This window comes from Lindgomyces ingoldianus (assembly GCF_010093535.1).
Source record: "Lindgomyces ingoldianus strain ATCC 200398 unplaced genomic scaffold BDR25scaffold_25, whole genome shotgun sequence".
NCBI lineage: Eukaryota > Fungi > Ascomycota > Dothideomycetes > Pleosporales > Lindgomycetaceae > Lindgomyces > Lindgomyces ingoldianus.
Genome location: NW_022985186.1, coordinates 645,759 through 665,045, shown reverse-complemented (window position 1 = coordinate 665,045; position 19,287 = coordinate 645,759). Strand labels below are relative to the sequence as shown.

At 43.9% G+C, this 19,287-nt stretch overlaps 7 protein-coding genes across 7 annotated transcripts; 3 read left to right on the top strand and 4 right to left on the bottom strand.

Moving 5' to 3' along the window:
- Nucleotides 1-4,965: 4,965 nt before the first annotated feature.
- BDR25DRAFT_199179 (uncharacterized protein) lies at nt 4,966-6,376 on the top strand (the record flags this gene model as incomplete). The annotated part of the gene is made up of 2 exons (XM_033684370.1): nt 4,966-5,557; nt 5,604-6,376. Coding segments are annotated over 2 exons (1,365 nt in total), but the record flags the coding sequence as incomplete, so codon positions are not given.
- A 252-nt stretch (nt 6,377-6,628) lies between these two features.
- On the top strand, nt 6,629-7,495 carry BDR25DRAFT_290515 (ankyrin; the record flags this gene model as incomplete). Its single annotated transcript, XM_033688520.1, has 2 exons — nt 6,629-7,060; nt 7,259-7,495. The coding sequence occupies exons 1-2, from the start codon at nt 6,635-6,637 to the stop codon at nt 7,493-7,495; spliced, it is 663 nt and encodes a 220-aa protein (XP_033545219.1). The 5' UTR covers nt 6,629-6,634.
- Nucleotides 7,496-7,607: 112 nt separating this feature from the next.
- On the bottom strand, nt 7,608-7,778 carry BDR25DRAFT_231946 (uncharacterized protein; the record flags this gene model as incomplete). Its single annotated transcript, XM_033685397.1, has 1 exon — nt 7,608-7,778. One exon carries the CDS (start codon nt 7,776-7,778, stop codon nt 7,608-7,610), a length of 171 nt encoding a protein of 56 aa, XP_033545218.1.
- A 562-nt stretch (nt 7,779-8,340) lies between these two features.
- BDR25DRAFT_373482 (WD40 repeat-like protein) lies at nt 8,341-11,133 on the bottom strand (the record flags this gene model as incomplete). The annotated part of the gene is made up of 2 exons (XM_033697289.1): nt 8,341-9,645; nt 10,264-11,133. The coding sequence occupies 2 exons, from the start codon at nt 11,131-11,133 to the stop codon at nt 8,791-8,793; spliced, it is 1,725 nt and encodes a 574-aa protein (XP_033545217.1). The 3' UTR covers nt 8,341-8,790.
- A 213-nt stretch (nt 11,134-11,346) lies between these two features.
- BDR25DRAFT_373473 (uncharacterized protein) lies at nt 11,347-11,955 on the bottom strand (the record flags this gene model as incomplete). Its single annotated transcript, XM_033697288.1, has 1 exon — nt 11,347-11,955. A coding segment is annotated over one exon (609 nt), but the record flags the coding sequence as incomplete, so codon positions are not given.
- A 2,892-nt stretch (nt 11,956-14,847) lies between these two features.
- BDR25DRAFT_357688 (uncharacterized protein) lies at nt 14,848-15,360 on the bottom strand (the record flags this gene model as incomplete). The annotated part of the gene is made up of 3 exons (XM_033695839.1): nt 14,848-15,216; nt 15,249-15,266; nt 15,298-15,360. 3 exons carry the CDS (start codon nt 15,358-15,360, stop codon nt 14,848-14,850), a joined length of 450 nt encoding a protein of 149 aa, XP_033545215.1.
- A 67-nt stretch (nt 15,361-15,427) lies between these two features.
- BDR25DRAFT_290507 (FabD/lysophospholipase-like protein) lies at nt 15,428-17,252 on the top strand. Its single transcript, XM_033688519.1, has 3 exons — nt 15,428-15,690; nt 15,742-15,978; nt 16,042-17,252. Exons 1-3 carry the CDS (start codon nt 15,530-15,532, stop codon nt 17,192-17,194), a joined length of 1,551 nt encoding a protein of 516 aa, XP_033545214.1. The 5' UTR covers nt 15,428-15,529; the 3' UTR covers nt 17,195-17,252.
- Nucleotides 17,253-19,287: the final 2,035 nt, after the last annotated feature.

Sequence of the window (19,287 nt, the reverse complement as noted above, 5' to 3'; positions counted from 1 at the left end):
TCCCCAGGACCCTCTGTTACCTTCAGAAGACACCTGGCAACAGGAAAGTCGAGGTAAGATATCATAACAATAGGCTAGAATAGTGTAGAATTAGCTACTGCACTATAAAGTTAACAACGCTGTAGCTACTGCTGCTAGCAAGGTTACTAGGTTAAAACTAGTACTATTTATAAAGTAGATATTATAAATTAGATTTCTTTAACTATTTAATTATTTAATATAGTTGTTGTAGAGTAAAATGTAATTTAAGTATAGAAAGTTTATTAAAGTAGACTATTTACTTGTATAGACTACTTGCTTGTAAAATGCGTTATATTTTAAACTAAGCAAGTTATTACTAGAAAATAAAATAGTATTCATACTTAAATATTAATTTAGTAACGTACCTAACGGGTTGGCCGGCCACACGGGTTGGCCGGCTACTTTTGCCAAGCCCCTACTAAAACCACCCTATTCTCTCGCAAAACAGCCCACTTTAGCCCTGTAAAAAGTAATATAATATAAGATATTATTTAGAGTCTACTTTTACTACTTACTTACACGTACGCAAGTTATGCTTAGTCTAATTGCACTACCTGCATTGCCTTTAACTTAGCTTACCTTCTTTAGCGCGCACCTGCGTCTTTAGCTTCTTCCTATTACTACGCGCTCTAAACTCCTTTAGAGCAGTTAAATAAGCTTTATTCTTAACTATTAAAGTCTTTTCTGCCTAAATCTGCTTTCTTTTATGTAATCTATGTTATATAGCAGCTTTATTTGCTACTTAAAGCTTTATAATCTTATAGCCTACCTTATTATATTAATGCCTTAGATAACTGTTGTCTACTTTTTATTACCTTACTATATTACTTTTAGCTGTCCTTATCTCTTTAAAGCTATAACAACTGCTTTAGTTAATATCTAGCTTATTATAAAGCTTAACTTGTTAAAGTTATACCTATCTTTATCCTAGATACTATACTTAGCTTTTATATTAGCTACTAGGCAAAACTAGCCTTAGATAACCTCTAGATTTTTATAAAGCGCTTTTTTATAATTATACTTATAATTAAACTTTATTATAAACTTAGAGCAGTGCTTAACCTACATACTAGTCTAGTTTAAGCTAACCTAGCCTAGATTACGCTCTATAGGCAAGAAATTAGCTATATTAGCTACAGCTATAAGCCTAGGGGGAAATCTGCGTGTAATAAGCTTAAGTATATACTTAATAACTACTTTTTTTTTAAGCTTAGTTAGATTTCTTAATTTAGGCTAGCATTCTACTTATAAAGGCTGTCTAGCGCGTTAATTACTTAGTGTTGTGTAAGAGACATTATAAATAGCTATAGCGTGTTATAAGAAGAGTTTTAAGTCTTATTTAAGAGCCTAAAGAGTAAGCTGTATCTAATGTTCTTTAGAAGATTTAATCTAGTGTTGTTGTTAAGGCATTATGTAGATAAGTAGAGTTTAGTAGGGGCTTGGCAAAAGTGGCTGGCCAACCCGTGTGGCCGGCCAACCTGTTAGGTACGTTAGTACTATTATGTAAATTAATCTCCTTAATACTTTATATATTAAAAATCTATTAGATTAAGTATTAAAGTAAATATTAGCCTTTTAAAGTATAATATAGTAATTACAAAAGCAGTAGTAATAGTATTATATAAAGTAGTTTTTGTAACAAGGGAGGCACAGCTAACTACGTAGCCTTTTCTAGCTTATAGAGGTTTAGGCTACACTAGAGGCAACCGCTAGTGTTAGTGCTAGCCCTAGCATTATCTATATATATATTATACTATGCGAGAAATACTTCGCTTAAGTATTCTCGTGCGTATCTTTTAGTATAGTAGAGAAAGTTGTATAGTATTGATTTTACAAGTAGAGCGTCTACCTCATTTTAGTTTTTTTTCTAAAGGCGTTCCCTCTCTAAGACTCTCTCTATACGTAGGTAGAGCTTAGAATAGTAAGAGGTTTATAATAGTAGTATATAAAGCAACATTTTTCTAGAAGCGTTCCCCTCTCTAGAATCCTCTCTATACATAGGCAAAGCTTAGAATAGCAAGAGGTATATAACAGTAGTAGATATAGTAATATATATAGTAGTATATAAAGCAGCTTTTTTTCTATAGGCATTACCCCTCTAGGACCCTCTCTATATGTTGAGCTACTTGCAACACAACTAATGTCTACAAGGGATTGCTGCAAGTTGCTGCAGTTTGCTGTAGTTTGCTAGAGTTTGCTACAATTTCCTATAGTTTACTGCAATTTGATGTGGTTTGCTGCAAGTTGCTTTAGTTTGCCGCAATTTGCTGTACTTTGCTGCTATTTACTTTATGCTTTTCCTAATGCTGCTAGCTAATCTCGTACTAATACTCTTAGGCATTAGCCTATTATATTTAAACAGCTGTTGAAGAAGCGAAACTAGCAGTTGTGTAAGCAAAACAGTTAAGAGATCTGTAACAGCAGCAAGAAGAACCTTATCCTAAAGGCTATCATCTATAGAATTAAGTAGGTGAATAGTTGCAGGCGGTGCGGGAGGCTGCGATAGGTTATGATCGAGTCTTTGCGGCGATAGAGAGAGGTGGAGGCAGCTAAAGAGCAAGATGTTCTTTACCTGCTAAGTAAGGCAGCCCTAGAGCTCCCAAACAACCTAAGAAATTCCTGCTAACACAACAAGCTACATAGCTGCAGCTCTACAACTAGAGCTTTAATTCAGGCTGCACGTAATTAGAAGTTGCAGCATACTATGCACAGCGTACTATACTTTTTAGAAAGTTAATTAAGAACCTGCTTGTTAAGGGATTACATGTACTGCATTAATATTTGCAGTGGTAGAGGTAGAGGCAGCAAGATGTTCCTTAGCTGCTGAGTAAAGCAGCCCTAGAGCTCTCTAATACGCTAAGAAATTCCTGCAAAGACAACAAGCTACACAAGCTACAGCTCTACAACTTGAGCTTTAATTTAAGCTACACGTAATTAGAAGCTACATTATACTATAGAGTATATATTATACTTTTTAGAAAGCTAATTTAGAACCTGCTTGTTAAGAACCCGCTTGTTAAGTTATTATATATACTATATTACTTAAAGAAATGGTTGTACTAAATACATTAAGCTTAAAAAAAAGCTAGCGTTCTTAGAAACTAAATATATAAGTACAGCAAGCCTAATTAATAATAAAAATTTATTAAATACAAAGTAGCATTTATTAAACAATTTTTATTTAATGTAAATTCTTGTTACAGTCTACGGTTGGACCAACGTAACCCCGCCTTGAACGAGTTCATGCGAGCCCGCGTGCTTCCACGAAGCAAGGATTGTAACAATTCTTTACTTAAGAAGCAATTCTTCTTATTTTATTATAAAATGTTAAAAAACTCTTTAAATATATTTTTTATTAAACTTTAATTAAAATGCTATATGAAGATCTTAATTAAAAACGAAATATTTAATAATTAGTATGTTATATTCTTAGGTTTCTAATACCGCTTTTCTAAAGTAATAAAAGACGTTATTTATTATAGAAAGTATAGTATAATTTTATAAAGTAAGAAAATCTTAGCCTAAATTCTTTACATTGTTCTTTGTGTAAAAATCAATTACTATTTTATAACTATTTTAAAATAACTTTAATTATTTAGTAGTTGTCGCGTACACTAAGAGCCTTGGCTGGGGCTCGGAGCCTGGGGCGCGGCTCGGGATCTGGAGATAGCATGTTCCGAAGCTCGGTGTATATAAGGAGAGCTTTCAACTCTCTTAGGTAGCAGAGTCACTTCATCCGATCTTCTAAACAGCTACTGCCAGGCTATTTGATCCTCTACAGTAGTAACTATTTTATTTTTTATAATTCTTAAGTAAAACCTTTTCTTAAGTAAATGTAATAAAGTTTTTTATACAACTTAGTAAGCTTTAAGTGTGTATAATAATGCTATAAAATTTACTAAGCACATAAAATGTAAGGCTAAGATAGCGCTTACGTGCAACAGGTATATATACTATTATTCTATACACAAGATTAACTATTAGTTGACTATTCACACTATTTAGTTGTATTAGCGCAGTGGTATAAAGCTTTGTTCTTACACTAAAAGCTTAAAACTAGTTATTTTTAAACTTGAAGTTTACTTTTTATATTTTATTTTTTTTATATTGTATATTATTAGAATACGGTCTAAAAAAGAAGGGCTTTAATTGAAAAATAAAAAATATAGCTATTATATTAGATATATTAGTAGAGAGCTTTCTAGTCTATATTATAGTTATTTTAAAGACATTTAAAATGTACAACATAAGACATTGTTTATAAATACATTATTAGCAATAATAACATTAAGTTTTTATATAATACTATAGTTCTAAAAGAAGCGGAAGGAATTGTTAAAGCAATAGAGAATAATTAACAGCTTATAAACTAGATTTCTAAGAACAATCTAAGCGGACTTTAGATTCTAAAATGCTTTTAAAGACTAAACCTTTCTATTGTAGAGAGGCAGTACCAATTTACGCGGTATGGATTGAGGTCTTCACTTCTCCCTGGAGGACTGTAGAGGACGTTGCCAAGCAGCCCAACCGAGTCTGGTGGAAGTACCCCGCACTGGCGTTCCAGATGCCCTCTATTCCTACATTAGTTGGCTAGGTTCCGAACTTCGAAGAGCACTGTTGGACTACAGTATCACAAAGTTTGGGATCGCAATTCGGAATACTGAACACAGTGTTAGTGCAACTCGAGTGGCTGAATCGAGTGGCTGAAACAAGTATTGCTGTGTCACCGGATAGCGCGGGGCATATGAGCTGAGTTACGAGGCTGGGACGAAGCGTACAGGGTATTTAGGTCTCCTTCAGCCTGACTAGTTTTCTTTCCGCAAACCTTCATTTCTATTTAATGTTGAAATGGCATCGTATGACCTATCAGCCCTTCGAAACGCCCTTGACGGGTATCCGACACGGGAACGAAGAAAGCCGAACAATCGCGCGGTGAGGCAGTATCTTCTGAATAAAGGTGTATCCGAACCGATCGCGAGAACAACGTCTATGAACGAATTCTGCTACTGGACTGAGAAAGAGTTAGATGATATTTTTAATGACTTAGATGTCCTCCCCGGCGCCGCCCTGGGTAGGCTCGTGTCCTTTCATGTCCAAGGAAGCATGGACACTGCGAATTTCGTTAAACCGTCTTTGGAAGACGTTCAGGACTCGGCAAGCAGACTAGGCGCTCTCTGTGTCAACAGACAAGGGCAGTTTTGTACGAATCCGAAGGAAGGATTTGCTGCATTATCACATGTCTGGTCCCAAGGGCTCGGAGCTGATGACGATAATCGAGGGTTGCATAAGAGTTTGTTGAAGCAGGTTTTCGACAAGGTCGAACGGCTTGGAGTCCGCTGGGTATGGACGGATAGTCTTGCGATTCCCGGCGGAAAACGAGCCCTCAGTCTACTAGAGGAAGAGCTGAAGGGAATGCTCATCAACGCAATGGCTGACGTTTACCGCCAGGCGAAATATGTGGTTATATTCGACGCACTCTGCCTACGACTGAACTCGAACGACCCTGTCAAAGTCGCCGCAGTCAATTGTCTTGGCAGTAAGTGGACTCAAAATCAAGTAGTTTTGTGCTAAGGAATGAATAGCTTGGATGACTCGGATGTGGACGTATCAAGAAATTAAACTAGCTATGAACACCCTTATCGCTACCAAAAGCGACTTCGTCAGTTTCACTAGCCTCGTCGAGCGTCTGAAGAGTCTTGCCCTCATAGAAGCAGGTGAAGACTACAAAACCGATGCACCGGGCAAATACCCCAGCATTGCTAAGACCTTCGCCCGGCTCCAACGCAATGACGAGATCGGCATATCGCTACCAGATGTCGCTATCGGGTGCGGGTACCGCGAAGCATGGGACCGTCTAGACTATGCCCGGGCGTTGTTCCCAACCATGGGCGTCGAATGGAAGACAAGTTACGACATCCAACAAGCAATGAACAAGCTGTATACAACCCAGAAGTATCATGCAACACGGCTTGCATTATTTCATGGTCCTCCGAGAGCTTCGATTCCCGGATGGGCGCCCTCAGTCTTCAATGGACTTGTTGATTGCAAGATAATAGAAGCCGCGACGTGGAAGCCGCGCGGGATGCAGCGGTCGTGGATGGCAACGAAGGTGCTCTCCATCATACCCAGCAAACCGGAGGCTCTTGTTCTAGCGCTGGAGAGCGATTTCGCCGAGCGAGCACTCTCTGTTGGATTTATCAGCGAGCAGACACAGAAGGAAAGTCCGGAAAGCGTGGAACTTTTCAGACAGGCTGTCCGGGAGGGCAACGCGTATCTTCTCGCTGACGAACCGCTCGTCCCCAAGCGTCATTTCTCCCGAGTCGGTCTGCTCGTCGAACGCTTTACCAGGGCTGAAGATCTCGAAGCCTGGGTTTGCCTCACGCTGGCGGTGGGCGAGACGGAAGAAGCGTACAAAGCGGAGAAATCAGAATGGCTTCTGCTGCACGAGAACCCTGTTTCGAAAGAGCTGTTGAGCGGGAAGCAATCCACTGAACTGCATTACATGATGACACAGAGCACGCGGCCTGAAGCGGCGCATGATCTAGCGCAGATGCCGCTCCACCAAGCGGTCAATGACGGAAACGTTGACGACTGCCGGAGATATTTAGCTCACATGAACGTCAACACGGTCGACTCAAGAGGCTGGACGGCACTACACGTTGCAGCCGCGGCCGACCAGAGAACCCTCTTCCCCGTCCTCATCGAAGCAGGAGCAAACATCAATGCCTTCGAAATGAACGGCCAAAGCCCCTTGTCGCTGGCCGTAGACAAGGGCCACATGGACGCAGTAGTAGAGCTTATCGAAGCCGGCGCCATTGTCAACGCATCGCACAAGAACGGCTGGTCGCCGATCTGCACCGCTGTGATGGGAAAAGGCCTGGAGATGACCAACCTGCTCTTAGCATTTGGCGCTGATCCATCCTCACCAGATGCGGGTGGATGGACGCCTCTGCATTTCGCCATCAGCGACGAGAACACCGACGACGGCGTGCTGGATGCTCTCCTCGAGGCGGGCGCAGACCCCAACACTCTCAGCCAAGTCATCCTCACCCCCCTCGACGTCGCCGCGCGTAAAGGCAATGCCTCTGCGATCCGCAAGTTACTGAGCTACAAGGCTGATCCAAATGTCTCTGGCCGAGGTCTAGATCCGCCTCTGTACCACGCCATCGCATCCGGGAATTTGGAGGCTGTCAGAGCGCTGGTGGAGGGGGGCGCCAGATGCACCGCCAGGTTTAAGGATGGATGGACGCCGATGATGGTGGCTGCGAAGCAGGGCGACCACGACATGGGGCGATTGCTCCACGCAAGGGGCGCTAGCTTGGATGACTGCGATGGCGAGAGCCTCACGCCGCTGCATGTCGCGGCTTTACATGGGCACCGCGTCTTCTTCAAGTGGCTTGTGGAAGCGGGTGCGAAGCAGGACGTCCGGGATGCCCGCGGGCAAACGCCGTCTTCGGTACGCAACGGGTTTTGAGCAGTGAGAATAAAGAGGGAGGGGCACCCAAACCTTGCGTTCAATCCATCTCATGGCATACACACCACTCCTCTCCACACAGCATCATTTTATTCAATGCTCCAAACACCACTTACTTCGCACCCTCCTCCGTCGTCTTCAGCGCCTCCTGCCGCAGCTGATTCTGCTTCCCCAGCACCCGCAGCCTATTGGGCCGCTCCATCTCCATCATGTTTTCCCAATTCATAATGCAACTCAGTGTGCCGTCGCGGTTCACGACCATCGGCCCTAGATATTTTAACATTGCGTGGACGTGAACCCGCATCTACGTCTATCTTATAGGCCCTGCTCCAGCCGCCGGGAGGCTAGGTGCGTCACTCATTAAATGAGATTCCCCACGAGTTCCGGATCACATTTTTGAACGTTTCCTATACATGGTCTGGAGAGGGCCTTGAAGAAATCCGCATATAATAGCGAGTTCAGACCCTGTTGTCCTATTGATTGCGTTCGAATCCTGGAGAATCAACTCACATCGTTGCGGAAACACTCTGGGTCTAACGAAGCGAGTTTGGGCACGTGTTCTTTTAGTCCTTTTCCTATATAGTTAGCTTAGAGCCCTCTTAAGCTTCTAAACCTAGACCCTACACCTTTGATTTGCCTACTAGTTTGGTTCTCGCGACCTAGTTGACGACTCGCACCTCTGTCGCACGTGTATCACGCGATACCATACCCATGTACTGCACTATTCACTCACTAGGACTAGCTCCTTTCACGTACAATATGTAGTCAGCCCAGGGCTCTCTCTCGCTCCTTAGAGACCTTACAATACACTGGTACAATTCACCTTGTTTGGATCTCAATACCTTGTCGACTCGCCTACCCTATGACCCCTTCTCAGCTCATGAGAGAACCTCTTCATGTGCCCTCTATCGTCAATCAGATCTAACCGTGCGATAGGATTATGTCAATCCGGGGCTCACTGAGGCAGACGACGCTACCCTCCAACTAAACGTCAAACGAGAAGCGCCGACCAGGCTCCCTCCACTACCTGCCCACGCCGGAGATGACATAGTTTGGTTCTCACCATCTAATTGACGGGTTGCAGCTCCGTGCCCTCCATCATCGATCAGCTCTAGCCATGAGATACATATTCCACGGTAACATAGTACATGCGACTAATCCATAGTAAATACAATGGGTGTAGACGGTTTCAGAAGAAGATCGGCAAACCTTTGAAGGGTAGGTTCTCTAGAAACTCTCCCAAAAAAAAAAAAAAAAAAAAAGCCGCTAAATGAAGGGTTATCAGAATTGTAGTTCTAAATAATGCCTGCTTCAACCCCAGTCCAGAACTTTATAATCCCAACCTGGTAATTGGCAGATACAATTTGCCCTTTGGCGACGTTCCATATATGCACGGTGTTATCCTCGGAGCCTGACGCCACCTTCCTACCGTCCGGCGAAACCGCCACGCTCAAGACCGAGTCTGCGTGGCCCTCTAGCGTCTGCTCAACTGCTCCTGTAGTGATGTTCCATACCCGTACTGTCTGGTCGCTATGCCCTGATATAACCTTACCGCCGTCTGGTGAGAACGCCACACTGTAGGCCATACCAGCATAGTCTTCTAGAATCTGCTCGGTTTGCCCTGAGGCCACGTTCCATACCCGCACTGCACTGTCATATCCTGACGCCACCCGGCTTCCATCCCGCGAGAACGCTACGCTCCAGACCTGACCTGCGTGGCCCTGCAGCGTCTGCTCGACTTGCCCTGTGGCGACGTTCAATATCTGTACGGTGTTATCGTCAGAGCCTGACGCCACCTTGCTACCGTCCGGCGAGAACGCCATGCTCCAAACCGAGCCTGCGTGGCCGTCTAGCCTCTGCTCGACTGCTCCTGTAGTAATGTCCCATTCGCGCACTGTCTGGTCGCTATGCTCTGATATCACCTTACCGCCGTCTGGAGAGAACTCTACCCTGTATGCCCAACTAGTACCGTCCTCTAGAATCTGTTCAACTTGCCCTGAGGCCGCGTTCCATACCCGCACTGTACTGTCGCCAGATCCTGACGCCACCCGATTTCCGTCGGGCGAAAACGCCACACTCCAAATCCTGCCTGTATGGCCCTCGAGCGTCTGCTCGATGTGTCCCGTGGCAACGTTCCATAGCTGCACTGTCTCATCATCCGACTCGGACACCACGCTCTTTCCGTCTGGCGAGAGCACTACGCAGCCTACGTATCCCCAGAGCGTCCGCTCGACTTCTCCTGTGGCTACATTCCATATCCGAACGGTCTTATCATCAGAGCCTGACGCCACCTTGCTACCGTCTGGTGAGAATGCTACGATACCGACCGAGCCTATGTGGCCCTCGAGCGTCTGTTCGACTTGACCAGTAGTGACGTTCCATACTCGCACGCTCTGGTCCGCAGACCCTGTCGCTACCCTTCTGCCATCCGGAGAGAATGTTACACCGCTGACCGAGGCCGTATGGCCTACGAGCGTCTGCTTAACTTCTCCTATAGCGACTTCCCATACCCGAGCGGTCTTGTCGGCAGATCCTGATACCACTTGACTTCCATCAGGAGAAAACGCTACACTACTGACCGAGCCCGTATGGCCCTCTAGTATCTGTTCAACTTGCCCTGTGGTCGCATTCCATACCCGCACAGTCTTGTCAGCAGACCCTGACACCACCCGACTTCCGTCCCGAGAGAATGCCACGCTACCGACGGAGGCTGTATGTGCATCTAGTGTCTCCCCGATTTGCCTTATAGCCGCGTTCCATAGCCGTACAGTCTGGTCGCCAGATCCTGAAGCCACTCGACTTCCATCAATTGAGAACGCCACTGTACCCACCCAGCCTGTGTGGCCCTCGAGTGTCTGCTCGACTTGCCCCGTAGCAACGCTCCATAGCCGCACAGTCTTATCTTTAGAGCCTGACGCCAGCTTACTGCCGTCGTGAGAGAATGCTATCCCAAAGACCTCGGCTGTGTGGCCCTGCAGCGTCTGCTCGACTTGCCCTGTGGCGGCGTTCCATATCCGCACGGTCTTATCCTCGGAGCTTGATGCCACCCTGCTACCGTCCGGCGAGAACGCCACGCTCCAGACTAAGCCTGCGTGGCCTTCCAGCCTCTGCTCGACTGTTCCTGTAGTAATGTCCCATATGCGTACGGTCTGGTCACTATGCCCTGATATTACCTTGCTGCTGTCTGGTGAGAACGCCACGCTGTACGCCATACCCGCATGGTTTTCTAGAACCTGCTCAACTTGCCCTGAGGCCGCGTTCCATACCCGTATTGTGATATCCTCAGATCCTGACGCCACCCGACTTCCATCCGGTGAGAACGCCACGCTCCAGACCGGGCCTGCGTGGCCTTGTAGTGTCTGCTCGAGTAGACCTGTGGTGACGTTCCATAGCCGCACTGTCTCATCATCTGACCCTGACACCATCCTTTTCCCGTTCGGCGAGAACGCCACGCCCCAGACCCGACCTACGTGGCCTTGTAGTGTCTGCTCGAGTTGTCCTGTGGCGATGTTCCATACCCGCACAGTCTTGTCAGCAGACCCTGATGCGACCTTGCTGTCGTTGGAGAACTTTACGCTCCAGATCCAGCCCGTGTGGCCCCGGAGCGTCTGCTCTAAAGGGCTCCACTCTTTTGGCATTCTTGGCATGGCACAGATCCAAAGAGGTATTTGGTCCTTGAATTGTCCGCGAATGATGCTCCCCTCCGGTGCAAACATGAGAGCCGAACAATATATTTGAAGAGGCGCAGCCTCGATGATAGATCGGTTGTGTAAAGTAAATCGTTTTGCATCATAGATGAATGGACGGAAGCGGGAACTTTGATCAGCCTTTCTACATTAGTTCGAATTCACTTAGCCCAAGAAGAAGTTCCTTACTATAACGGTAGACTCCAACAAATTTATCGCTAGAATGCTTTCGGATGTCTTCCGCATCAGGCTAAGAGCTTCAAGCCAGTGGAGGAAATGCTTCTGAAGGAATTGGTGAACTTGTTCGTCGTCATGAAGTTGGACATCGCCTTGTCTAAGATGCTCGACCCAGTAGAGACATGCATACTGAAGCTCCGGAGGGATGCATTGCTCAACTAGACTGTTGCTTATATCAGTCACAAACACACCGGCAGCACCTACACCACAGATATCTCTTTTAAGACAAGTGTGCATAAGCTGAGTACACCTATTAAATAACGTCCGGTGCGCTTGCTTCTTATCCACCAGGAAGTTGGGATCGCTGCACCTCTCATTATTCAGCAGGAAGTCGCGGAATGAAGGATGGTGCAGACCGAGAGGCCGGGTGTGGTCCTTTGGGATATATAAAATGGCATATAGATCTTCTAATGTCTGATCAATGTCCTCTATAGGGGTATTGAGTAGCCTACTGAGTGAGAGAGCAGAGAGAGGAGAAGATAAGACTGCTATACTCCCCAGGACGTTTCTTAGCATGGCATATAACTCTCTTTTCTCATCAGCTGTTTAGCATAAAATAGCTGTGTGTAAGTAGCTAAAACTTTATTATAGTATCTTCTTAAGTCTATTTACTTGCCTTAAGGCAGTATAACTAGCTCTAACTTAAAATTTTAGGATATAGCTGCCTATACTCTAACAAAGCTTCTTCTGCTCTTAAAAGTAGGCTTTAGGTATTAAGATTTGTACGCACACAATGCCCTCTTCTTCTACTTACAGTATTAGGTGGTAGAGACAAGTCCTACTTTAAAAGTTAATTTGTTAAAGAAGTAGACACATTTAAAGTTATTATTATCTTAGGTTTTTATGTAAGCACTTTAGTAACAATAATTAAGCTTATAGGAGGGCTTAAAGTAGGGCTTAGCACGCAGTTTAAATGTGTAGTACTTGTTTTTTTGTAGGTATTGCTTTACTGTATTAACGCAGATTGCAGTTGTTGTTTTTCTAAAAGTAGCAAGTACTTTGTACGTTTTAAAAGAAAACTGCTTTAAGTGTTGTACTAATTGTCACTCTGCGCGCTTATTAAGCTTTAGGGGTCTCTCTATGCAACAGGCCTTTTTCTAGGGCTTATTCTTGCATTTTTGCAACTGCTTAAGTATTAACTTAATTAATAAAATTAGAATAAGAAAAGTCTTCTATATTTTTAAAAGGCTAAAACTAATATAAGAGAGCGCCTAGATGCTAGTAAGGGTAGGCTTATTATATTTACAGCAAGCAGTTTTAGGTTAGAAAGGCATAGTAGTAGTGTAGAGAAGAAGGAGAACAAGTGGTGCGGAAAATTTTAAGGTGTGTGGGTTGACCCGATATAGTAAGTTAAGCGAGAGGATGATGACTTCTTAGCACCTATTGTACAAAAGGATATTAGAAAACTACTAAGCTAGGTAAGAGGAGAAGTGCAGCTAAATACTTAGGGGAATAGAGGTACAGCAGGGACTAGGGCGGTGTATGGCTGAGATGGCGCTTACGTGCGACGGGTATATATACTATTCTGTACGTAAGATTAACTGTTAGTTGATTATTCTCACCTTTTTAGTTGTATTAGCGGAGTGGTACAGAGCTCTGTTCTTACAACTACTAGTAACATAAAGGCTTTTAATTGCTTTAAGCAGTAGTTTAAGCTTTAGAGCATTAAGCAACGCAAGTAGAGGACGCTAGACAGCTATTTTAGGCAGGTAAGATAAAGCTCTTTAGATGTTATTAGAGTCACACGTGACTAGTTTAATTGTATAATAATCTACCATCCTAGTTAAAAAGCCTTAGAAACATTATATTATTATATAAGAAGTTAGCTGTATTAGCTACATCTTTTATAACTTTGTAACGATTCTCATGAATCGTTCCATCTCGAGTTTCCCGGAACCTATCCGAAGGGTCCTTGTATCGGCCCCGACCCTGACCTGGCCCCGACCCTGCCCTGCCCCCTGCTGTTACCCCTATTCCTCTAAGTATTTAGTCGCACCTCTCCTCTTAGCTAGGTTAGTAGTTTTCTAATATCCTTTTGTACAAGGCCTATAGGTGTTGTGACATTCTAAGGTTACTAAGTCCCCACGCACTCTCATATGCCTCTAAGTGGATTCATACCGCATTTAGACCTATTGTCTTGCCTGTGCCGTTACATCTTTTATAACTTAAAGTAAAAAAGAATTTTTTTATAAATTTAAGTTAAATATAACATACTTTACATGTAAACAGCCTACACAAGTAAACAGTCTACTATAATAAAATTTTAGCACTTTGTAATGTAATTAATAACGTTATTGCTTCTATAAATTAAGCTTTAATATTCTATTAAGAAAGAGTAAGTACTTTTAGATCTTTTAGGTAATTTTGAAATTTTAAGCGTTTAAGCTACTAACGTTAGAGTAGTCTCTAAGGCTACACTTACTTGAAATCGCAACAGAAAACCTTTATTATTCAATTACATAGCTAACTTATAAAAATTAACTAATTAAATAAAATCCCTCATTTTACACAACATAACTACATGGTAAACTATAAGCCGAATCTCGGCCTCTATAACCTTCATCCGGTCTATTTTAGCCCTATGGTACATGTAAGAGCAAGCCTGGAAGTGTATGCGTCGGACATTGGACTGACCTGGTCGACCGGGATTTGCGGAGCTATGCGTCCATTTCAGGTGTGATCGAGGAATAGCATTCGGGTGCGCTAAAGCCTTGCCATGGCGATGATATAGGATCTACCTAGGCAGGGACCTCCATTGATACCCTGAACGCCTACTATGCTTCCTTCGTGACAACGAGATTGCAGGGGACATCATCTGACACATTTTGCATCGTAGAGGAGTTCTCGTGAGTGGACTCATAGTGCCGGTTGGCCTTTTTTTACACAAACCGACACTTTTCTCAACAGAATGTGTCTGTACAGTCAGAGGACAAAAGTCTGTGCTCATCACTTTTTCTCCACCAAATCGCGAGGCGAAAATGAACCAACGCGCACTTAATTTTATATGTAAATACATAGTTTTTTTAATAGTAATAATTAAAATATATTTAATACTGAGTCTGCCAGCCATGCGCTGCTTGTACAGCCTCAATCTATTGTAGCATTAACCAAATTAGTGTACAGATTAGTCCTTTATAAGACAATTATACTATATTTTTAGGGTCTTTTAAACCTAGCAAAAAAGGAGGTAACTCTTATAAATATTAATTACATGTGGCTAGCTAGATCTTAGCAGTAAATAGGTAGTGTTGTGGGTTTTCTATCTCTTAATTATTGTGTACACACACTAACGCAACACGCTATATTCCTCTATTATTTCCTAATAGGAATAGCCTGCCTTATATTTTAAAAGAATTAAAGCCCTTGTTGCTAGGGTAAGTTTATGACCTCTTCTGTAATTTCTGCTTATTTCCTGGCCAAAAGAGCGTTCTATGGTGGTGTTGGGGGTGGTGGAAAGTGGGGTTGTTTGTGCGCGTCGCGCGTTTTGGTGTTGCGCGCACGGTTCATGGGCACAGACTTTTGTCCTAGTACTGTACAATGGCTCACGCTTTCAGCTGGTTCACGGGAGTGAACTACGGCAAGTTTGCGCATCCCGACAAGGGTCTTGTCAGTGCGGCTTGGCACTCTCCCCGCCGCAGCAGCGCATCCCTGCCGGACCGTAAGGTTGAAGCTATGGTAAAAGGATTGCCGTGCGGCTACAACGAATTCATTTGGGTTCTGTAAAACAATAGAGACAGTGATGACTTGGCGCCATGGCTGCTTGTATGAAACAGAAGAACCCTGCAGTTGCGCCCACTTCTAAGGTTGCGTTTGGTGTCGAACAAAAGCACCCATAATTCATTTTGCCCCTGCATCTGCTTGCTCGGTCCTGCAGTGAACTTTGTTCAGCACATCATAGCTCACGGCGGCTCCATTGGCCGGTTCAGATGCACGATGCTGCATAATGCTACGCTAAGGCGCCACCGGCGCGAATGATTCCTCCGCTCTTCGGCCTCGACAACGTTTGCGACTGACTGAACCTCCTCCTTGGCAGTTCAACTCTACTGTCAGCACCGCGCTTCTTCGATACGATAACGTCTTGACAGCCTACAGGAGCAAGAAGCTGCTGAGGATGTCGAGGAAAGACCTCCGGCTGCTTGCGCTCGACGGCGGCGGTGTCCGCGGCTTGTCCTCGTTGATGATTCTCCAGCAGCTCATGGAGACGGTCAACCCAGATGCGCCACCGAAGCCGTGTGACTACTTTGACATGATCGGCGGAACAAGCACTGGCGGGTAAGTCGTCATAAGGGATCGAGGTGGACGGAATCAATGCTAAGCGGCTAGGCTGCTCGCGATCATGCTCGGCCGGCTGAAGATGGGCATTGATGAGTGCATCAGCGCCTATCTCTCACTGTCAGATCACGTATTCCAGAAGAAGAGGCACAGAGTGACAGTGAAGGGCAAAATCCAAGGCCGGTTTGACTCGGATGCACTGGAGGGGGCAGTGAAGAAGATCATGAAAGAGCAAGGGCACCAGGAGGATGTACTCCTAAAAGATGCCCCAGATTCGGTGTGCAAAGTGTGGGTTACCTTTAGTTCTTGTGCGAAGCTCTATCTTTTAGTTTAGCTTACGACACCCGCTAGTTTTTTGTGCGCGACAAGCAAAGAGACTAGTGAAACAGTTTGCCTTACGAGCTACAAATCCCCGCGCGGCAACACAGACCTGTTAAATAGCGTCAAGATATGGGAAGCTTGCCGTGCAACATCGGCGGCATCTTCCTTCTTCGACCCGATCGCGATTGGTCGGTTCAAGGAAGAGTTTGTGGATGGAGCAACGGGAGCGAATAACCCAGTGATGGAACTATGGAACGAGGCTCAGCTAATGTGGGGAGTAGAGCCGCTAGAAGGCAAGCTCCAATGTCTCGTCTCAATTGGCACAGGCATACCTTCACTGAAGCCGTTCCCAGACGATGTGCTTCATATTGGAGAGGCCTTGGTTGCTATTGCAACCGAAACAGAACGGACTGCCGAGAGGTTCCGACGAGATAAGGCATACTTAGACGACAGTAGCCGATACTTCCGATTCAATGTGGTGCGTGGGTTAGAAGATATTGGGCTCGAAGAGTCGGCGAAGGCAAAAGAGATTGCGGCGGCGACACGGCGGTACGTTACATCTCAGGAAACGTTCAAACAGATGCAGGCATGTGCAAAAAATCTGCGCCCTCGGGACGACGAAAGCTCGCCCGACCCCTCCAAGGATCCCTTAGCAGCACTACTTTCACAACTTTCAACCAGGAATAGTTCTCCATTCCGCCAGGAGATTGTTATGGCGGCTAAAGATGGTGATGCGGATTTAGTAAAAGCGCTCTTGCAGAAAGGAGCTGACGTTAATGCAAAGGGCGACTTGGACAACCTGACTCCTTTGTGGTGGGCTGCCTACAAAGGTTACCCAGAGGTAGCTAAAGTGCTGATCGATACGGGCAAGGCCAAACTCGACGAGAAGGACGGGTATCTTGTGACGCCATTTTTTTGGGCCGCCCAAAACGGTCACGATGCTGTCGTTGAGCTACTGCTACAGACTGGCAAGGTCGACGTTAACGTAAAGAATAAGATGTGTCGGACACCGCTATCCTTGGCCGCAGGGAACGGAGAGGAAGCCTTGGTTAAGAGATTGCTGGAGACGGGCAAAGCCGACCTTGATGGGAAGGACAGAATGAACCGAACACCACTAGCGTGGGCGATTGCGAAAAAGCAAGAGGGAGTGGTGAAGCTGCTGCAGTCCTATGGTTCCTCATAGGTGATGCTTCGAATGAATAGGCTTATCCCAGCTGTGTTCCCTCCACTCTACCGGCTAGTCTTCTATCATACACAAATATATTAGTCACCGCTTCTATATAATTGTTTAGACCGGCTTTGATGGGATGGAGAATTACCTTTGGATACGGAAATTGCAGTCTTCAAACTAGAGTCAAGCATAATTGTGTTGGCGTTTCAACACGATTAAGTCCTCTATTAACTCTCATACGGTTAGAGAACGAACATTCGCCTCACAAATTAGGGCCAGCACTCCTTTCTAGCCAAATATCTGGTAATAAGTTAGTCAGGCCCGCCCACCTACCTAAATCCACCACCTTTAAGTTTCGAAACTATGCCTAGAACATGGAGTCGGTGGAACAAGATCCGCGTAGTGGCTGAGGCTCAGGCTGGCTGCATATATAAAGTTGCCATCTATTTGCCTAGGGTCTAGACCTACCTCTTGCATGAGCTGAGAAGGGGTCATAGGGTAAGCGAGTCGACAAAGTATTGAGATCTAGACAACGTGAATTGTACCAGTGTATTGTAAGGTCTAAGGAGCTCGAGAGAGCTCTGCGCCGACCATATACTGTACGAGAAAGGAGCTAGTCTTAATGAGTGAATAGTGCAGTACATGGATATGGTATCGCGTGAGACACGTGCCACACTACCTAACCTCTGCTAACATCTCTTCTATTTTTAATCTTAGAAACGTCTCTCTTTCCAATCTTATTATTTTAGCTTCATGCGCAAATGTCTGCCTACATTCCTTATGATATCTAATCTTAAGGACTATCTAACAAGAGGAACAGCTAGTCCTAAGCCCTCTGCTTAAGCAACAGTATAGCAATAACAAAAGAGCATGCAAGCTACGTAATCATAGTGTTTATTAGAACGTAACTGTTACTGTTAGTAGTGTTTTTTAGGTGTTACTAATAGTAATAAAATTTTATTCTTATAGAAAAAGTAAATTAAAATAGCCTTACTAACAGTAATAGTTACTGCTAAGTTAATTAATAGTAAAGCTACTATTTAGTGTAGTTACTGCAGTAACTAGTGTTTTTAGAGGCTTTAGAGGGCTTAATTTTAACATAATCTTTCTAATATAGTTGCAGAGATTGTTTAACTTTAAGTAAATAAGTCCTCTAGTAATTGTAACGGCGCAGGCAAGACAATAGGTTCGAATGCGGTAGGAATCCACTCAGAGGCATATGGGAGTGCGTAGGGACTTAATGACCTGGGAATTCCATTAACACCTATAGGCCTTGTATAAAGGATATCAGAAAACTACTAAGCTAGCTACAGGGGAGAGGTTAGAGCTAATACAGGAATCCTTTAGATAGGTTCTAGGCAACCTAAGATAAAAGAATTTATAAGAATTATTACACTACTCCCCCCTCTGTAGACTACTAGTCTTTATTAGTAGTAATTAGAGTAGAAGTATTGCTATTATATTCTCTACCTTCTTAAACTAAAACTAGTCTAATTTAGCTAGGTGTTCTTGCTCTAAGTATTCCTTTGCGCTGCTAGCAGTGTCCTCTAAACTAAACGCCATGTGTGCGCGCCTGTTCTAATAGTGATCTGTATAGATGTCTAACCTATTAATAATTAAGGCTTTACTAATTGTTCCTTGCTATCTATGCAGTTATTAGTCTTAGGCGTGCGTTTAGTAAGGTAACATTTAAGTACTATTAAGGGCGCCTAAAAAGTCTCCTGCTACTAGGGTAGCAGAGGTGATTTAAGGCATTATTAGAGGTAATTTAGTAGTTAATTAAGGTCTATTAGGACATGTTGCTATAGATTAACTCTAAATTAAGTATAGTATAGCTTAGCTAAAGCATATTTAACTCTAAAGTTAGAGGGTAGTTAGTTAGACATTAGCAGTTGTCTCTAATTCTAATAAGTTATTAGTAGTCTTTAAGTTTCTACTTTAGCGCCTCTTTACAACTTTTCTAAAAGCAATTTTAATTATAGAGGATAGAAAGTTCTAAACCTAAAGGCTTTAGTAAATATAAAGTCTCTAAGATTCTGTTTATACTAACTAAATAATTTAATATAACAGTGTATAAAAATTACAAGCTAAACTAAATTAGACAC

What these genes read in the sequence shown, in the direction of transcription:
- BDR25DRAFT_290507 (XM_033688519.1), top strand. Translation starts at nt 15,530, where the DNA reads ATGTCGAGGAAAGACCTCCGGCTGCTTGCGCTCGACGGCGGCGGTGTC. An exon ending in GGCGGAACAAGCACTGGCGG is followed by an intron (nt 15,691 to 15,741) that starts GTAAGTCGTCAT and finishes CTAAGCGGCTAG; the next exon opens with GCTGCTCGCGATCATGCTCG. An exon ending in CCAGATTCGGTGTGCAAAGT is followed by an intron (nt 15,979 to 16,041) that starts GTGGGTTACCTT and finishes GACACCCGCTAG; the next exon opens with TTTTTTGTGCGCGACAAGCA.